The sequence below is a fragment of the Maylandia zebra genome, linkage group LG2, assembly GCF_041146795.1.
Source record: "Maylandia zebra isolate NMK-2024a linkage group LG2, Mzebra_GT3a, whole genome shotgun sequence".
NCBI lineage: Eukaryota > Metazoa > Chordata > Actinopteri > Cichliformes > Cichlidae > Maylandia > Maylandia zebra.
The window spans coordinates 39,288,505-39,294,700 of NC_135168.1; the positions used below are offsets into that span (position 1 = coordinate 39,288,505).

The 6,196-nt window shown below is 41.3% G+C and overlaps 1 protein-coding gene across 1 annotated transcript; it reads left to right on the top strand.

Moving 5' to 3' along the window:
• The first annotated feature begins 818 nt into the window (after window positions 1–818).
• adra2db (adrenergic, alpha-2D-, receptor b) lies at window positions 819–2,661 on the top strand. Its single transcript, XM_004571708.3, has one exon. It carries the CDS (start codon window positions 1,202–1,204, stop codon window positions 2,471–2,473), a length of 1,272 nt encoding a protein of 423 aa, XP_004571765.1. The 5' UTR covers window positions 819–1,201; the 3' UTR covers window positions 2,474–2,661.
• Window positions 2,662–6,196: the final 3,535 nt, after the last annotated feature.

The window sequence follows — 6,196 nt, forward strand, 5'->3', positions numbered from 1 at the left end:
CACATAAACAAGTTAGGCCTTCACAAAAGTAGTTTACAATGATAGATGGGCATCTATGCTTCACTGACAAAATTCATGCACTGATCAGTGATCACTGCTTCCATTAAAGCTATTTTAATTTGAACACTTTGCCCTCCTAACTCATCACCTGCAGGGTTGATAAAGTTCAGAGAAACCTCCACCTGTGCTGTTTTACCTCTTGTTCCATCAGGGACTCTTAATGATGGTGCCATCACAAATTATTCAGGTTTTTCAAAGAAAAATTATTTCTGATGCAACATACAGTGCTTAACAAATGTATTCACCCAATCCTATACCCAGAATAATGTTTCACCCACATCTGGTTGAATATTATGCTTGATTCATTTCTGACTTCTCAGAGTAGTCCCTTGTGCCAGCTCAAAAAATGTGAATTTAGCATTTTTTTTTTTTAGTTCTGAAGTTTTTGATAGATTTCTAAAATATTTGCGTGTCCTTGTTTTTTTTATGATAATACATTGATCAAGCAGTGTACTTATATATTGATAAACAGCGTGGTAGGAAACCTCATTTTGAAGGATGAAGGAAAAACTCGCACGTGTCTATTTTTTCCTACTGGCGATTTGGTTTGAACATGTAAAGCAGAGACATTAAATATGAAGAAAGAAAAAAATATTAAGGACAAAAAGCAAACTTACATGTAGAGAAACACTTTAAAGTTTTAAAGATATCTCTTCTCTCTCTCTCTCTCTCTCTCTCTCTCTCAGTTTAGAAATGGGCTGGTTCTCTCGGTGATGTCACCTCGCTCCTGTGTGGACATTTATTCCACACAGTGTGCATCTCCCGTTCGTCTCCATAGAGAAGCGGTTCACCCTAACGCAACTAGCATTACGCATGACATGGATGCCGCAGGAGCGAGTTTATTCTCGGAGTCTTTGCGGATTGTGAACTCTGCTCCTCTCGCAGTTTTCTCACACAGTCGACATCTGATGTGCGTGTCGGATCTCCCCAAAGGACGTGTGTTAAACAGTTTGCTGTTTCAGGAGATCACGTCTGCAGCCCCCGTGTCTTATGTGGGCTGCACTCGATAGTGACCCGGAGCTTTACGCGCAGCCGATCCCCATGCTTTAGCAACACAGCTCAGCGCACTCAACCTTAGATGTTTCGAAAAAGAACAGGGTGAAATAACAAAGATGATACAAACGGACATTTTGCAGACAGAATGGATTTAACCCAGCTAAGCCTCTTGTTGGGAAATGTTTCCAACGTTGAAAACACCACCGACGCACCGTTCGCTCTGCCACACACAGAGGCAGCCACCGCACTCATCATCCTCGTGGTTACAGTGATCATTTCGGTCACAATTGTTGGTAATGTGTTGGTGATTGTAGCGGTTCTTACTAGCAGGGCTCTCCGTGCCCCTCAGAACCTTTTCCTGGTCTCTCTTGCATCGGCGGACATCCTGGTGGCCACACTAGTGATCCCCTTCTCCCTCGTCAACGAGGTAATGGGCTACTGGTACTTTGGAAGTACTTGGTGCGCCTTCTATCTCGCTCTGGATGTGTTGTTCTGCACCTCATCCATCGTTCACCTGTGCGCCATCAGCCTGGACCGATACTGGTCAGTAACAAAGGCGGTTAGCTACAACCTGAAACGGACACCTAAGCGCATCAAGTCCATGATTGCTGTAGTGTGGATAATATCTGCTATCATCTCCTTCCCTCCTCTCCTCATGACCAAACACGATGAACGGGAGTGTCTGCTAAATGATGAAACCTGGTACATCCTCTCATCCTGCCTGGTCTCCTTTTTCGCTCCCGGTCTCATTATGATTCTGGTATATTGTAAAATTTATAAAGTTGCCAAGCAGCGCTCCTCCACCGTGTTCGTGGCTAAGAATGGCCTGGAGAGGCAGCCCTCTCAGTCAGAGACCTGTTTTGTCAGGAAGGACCGGTTCGAAATGGAGAGCCCTAGCAGTCAAAGCTCCGGCAGCCATCCGCAAAAGCAAGGGGAGCTGGACGACATCGACCTGGAGGAGAGCTGCTGTGCATCGGATACGAAACCCCGACACCATCGCTTCACCAAGCGAAGGAAAGTAGAGGGATCGGACAGTTGTCCACCCCAGAACTGCCGACTTTCCTGGGCTTCAGCCCGGGCGTTACAACTTTACCCGGAGCAGAAGAACCCAGCTGGGCGACAACAGCTGGCCGCAGCCAACAAGACCAAAGTGGCCCAGATGCGGGAGAAGCGCTTCACCTTCGTCTTGGCGGTAGTGATGGGGGTGTTTGTGCTCTGCTGGTTCCCCTTCTTCTTTACTTACAGCCTGCATGCTATCTGCAGAGAGAGCTGCTACATCCCCGCCGCACTTTTCAACCTTTTCTTTTGGATTGGCTACTGCAACAGTTCTGTGAACCCCATAATCTACACCATTTTCAACAGGGATTTCAGAAAAGCTTTTAAGAAAATCATATGCAGGACATCAAAACGCACATGAAAGGTTGAAAAATAATTTTCTGGCTCTCAGAAACATTGGGAAGAAATCATAGTATTATAACTTATTGATCTTGGCTGACTATTCTGCTACTCCATCATTTAAATGTAATGTTTAGCATATTAAAAATATCCAGTGTTGTGTACACATTAAATTGTCTATAATTGAAATAAATCATTATATATACTTGACCATTCCTGCAGCAAGCTCAGATATTTCAGGGCAAGGGGAAGTCATGGTCACGTCTGTTGCTGGACTCTGAGTGTTGGCAGCTGGTCACTGTGGGTGCCGAGATAAATAGAAGATTAATCTCCAGCATGGAGATTTTGACTTTTTTTGTGATATTGAAGAGGAAAAAAAGTGCTGAATTCTGCATGGATGAAATGTTTGGCATTATTTCAGGTAATTCGTGTAGCTTTCTGTGCTTGCTGCAGTTAAAGGTACAGCAAGGTTATCAGCTGTTTCTTATCAGTGAACCCCTAAACTTATGTAAGAGTGTAATCTCACACCTCCGCCATGCTATCACACCACCTCAGGACCAGAACAATGGCCGAGCTGAGGCCTGCATTTGCAGAATTGATTGCACACGTCTCTGTATTTCATTTCCCTGCAACTGCTTAACATTTTGTCATTAAATATTTTAAGATGCTGTTAAACATGCAGTGCCAACTTACTATACATATCGTTTTTAAGTCTTAGACAAAAGCCTCCTGATGGATTTGACATATTCTTGAATAAACAGAAGAAGAACACTCAAAATAACAAAAGTAAAAACATTTCTGATAAGATCTCAGGACTGGTTTAATCCACTGTGAGCTCTCTTTGGTTAAAAAAAGAGTTTAATATCTATAAGTCAGGCCTCACACTGTGATGCTAAGCTTTATAAAGCTGTTAGATTACCACTTTCTTAATATAGTGAAAAATCTGCAGAAGAAATCATTCATAAGGGACAATTCTTCAGTATGTGATTAAAAAATGATTAATGCATTGGTACAACTCGCATACATAGGATGGGAGTGTTATTAGAAGACTGTATTTGAACTTCCCAACACTGTTTTCCATACAACATCAGACTGTGGTCGGTTGTTGATGCATGTGGGATACAACGTGTATGTCATACGGTGAATATATCATGAAGGACCGCGCTGAGTATAAATACACTATTTATATCCTCTTAGGAATGTCTTCAAAGCACTCCTACTGCTCACTGGCCCCTCGCCAAAGATAATCACCCTGTCTGAGGGATGTCATGCTGAAAAAGAGAAAAAAAAATGAAAGCGGTTTTTGTGAAGTATGCTCACATTCACAAGGGTATTGTTAAAATACTGTCAGGAGAAACAAGGGTGAAGATGGCTGCATATTTTCTTTTCTTTTAATGTGAAATACCATTTTATTTATGAAGGGAATCAGAAAGTCCGAGAGGAGTGTTGTTAGCGCGAGGAAACTTTATCTCAGAGGGATTCACAAACTCTCGAAAGAAATTAAACGTCTGGGTCAAGTCGCACTTGTAAGAGTCGGTGTAATTAGCTTTGTTCCTTCATCACATTTAGCAGGATGGGATTGATGCTTATTTATCTGTGACTTAATGGGATGTTGCTGTACACATGTTACATGTAACCTGATTTCTCCAGAGAACAAAATTACAAGTGCATTTTTCATTACCTCAAAATGAAACACTCATATTTAAATTATTTGCTGATAGTAAACTGATTCGTGGCTGACAAGACACCCAACTCCCTTGTTAAATCACACTTCCGAATTCAATTGTCTTTTGTAATCAGCTGCTCAACTGCAGCAGGATTGGGGCACAATACTTTTAATTAGCTGTAGTGTTTTCTGACGCTTTCATGTGCACTTCCTCCAGGCAAGTCTCTTCAAATGTCAGCGCAGCTCTGTTAAATCTTTTGAAAGCGAGCGCTTGCAATATTACATTACAGTGCTGTTATTTTCCTTTGGTGACCCGGGAGGAAAGTATGACAAAGCAAAACATGGAGAATTTTCATAGTCCTTCACCAGTCGTCGCATAAACGCTCTGATAGCTCAACTTTTATTCAAAACCAAGCCTGTGGTGGCTTTTTGTGTTTTGCAGATTTGAAGCTCTACAGTCTGCACAACAATCCACAAACTCTTTTCCTTATCCCAGAATGTAAACAAAGTTGGCGACTGGCTCAGGAAGGGAAGCAGAGCTGCAGTGACCCTTGACCTCCTAAACTCTCTTCTAAAGACTTAATGAGAGCAACTGAACAACTGGACAGAGCCAAAACATTTCCTGATGTGGACTGTTGACAAAAAAAGCCCCACTCGAGCCTCTTAATAGGGGAAGAAGAGTGAAGATTTGGAGTTAAAAAAACAACAACATTTTTTTAGAGCCAGAAAATTTTGCAAGGTTATTTGCAGTCCTAATAGTCAGAAAAGAGACAGTAATGAATATTTCAAGATAGGTGCGCCGCAGAGAAAAGTGAGCGTCTTAGGAAAAGGGAGAGAGTGGAGAAGGGAGCAGTTGCTTCTTGTCGTCTGCTACATTACCTTGTTTATCACACAACGGAGCATCTGCAGGTAATTGCTTTTTTCAATTGTCTCTAACAAGATAAGGATTGGAGGCAAGTGAGGCCAAATTTTGACTCAATCTCAGGAAGCTGTGTATCCAGAGAAGGAGACCTCAGTATGTCATTAGTGTAAATCAGCTGGTTTCATGTCTGAGCGAGGGTGGAACTGGGCTCATGTCTCCAGGGTGTTCTGATATATCGCCCTGCTAAACGCAACCACTATGTGACTTGAGTCGACAATATAAATCACACCGTACTAATTTAAAGATGATAGTGGTATTATCTGTGTTTGAGAGCAGATTTTACTAACTGAATCCCAGTGACGTTCATATTGCATTTTAAGATATTTACTATTTACTATACTATGTTTTGTATTTTCCGTAGAGATTTGGAAATTAAAATATTATTGTGCATTTCCCTTCACTGTGGTGAACATGGGCACTGTTTAGATAGAGCCAGTCCAGCAAACACTTTCCCCGCTGCTGTGGAAAATCTGTAGCACGGCGAGTTTGCTGCTAAATCTGCATAAATTATCCTCAAATGACACAATCTACTCCAATTTGAATAACAATACAGTGGCCGGAAGTTTAAGAAAGTGGACTGGATCACTGGTTTTAAAATTGTCTTATGATTCATCGTCTGCTTTATTCCTTTGATTCTCAACAAATAAAGAATGTGTATAAACAAAGAGAAATATGTAAGCCATGTAATTAGTCATAACTGATACAATGTCGCTCATTTGGACTGAACGTTTACATCATGCTCGGTGGCTGTAACTCCTTAAAACAAAACTATTTTCCCCCTTGTATGTTCTCATACAGAAAAAAAAACATGTCTGAGGGGTGACTAATGACTTGGACTGTGCTGGAAATGTTTTAGTCCCCAAAGACCCAACTAGGACACGTAATCTGAGTTATCTCTGCTCTGGTACCTGCCTTATTATTTGTTATCCAGGATTAGGTACAAAGATAGTTCAAAAAGTAATGAGTAGTCATTCTAGGAGACAACTTAAGTTTACCTCCATTTAACTCCAAACTATCTCTGATTTAAATGTATGGTAGTGATGAGGTAATGATGTAATAATGATGCAATAAGGTGGAAAAAAGGTAATAATATTTATTGCCCATTTATATAAATTTCAGTGAAATATCACTCAGGTATGATGATAGTTGACACATTA

Coding starts and splice junctions, on each gene's coding strand:
- adra2db (XM_004571708.3), top strand. CDS start 1,202: ATGGATTTAACCCAGCTAAGCCTCTTGTTGGGAAATGTTTCCAACGTT.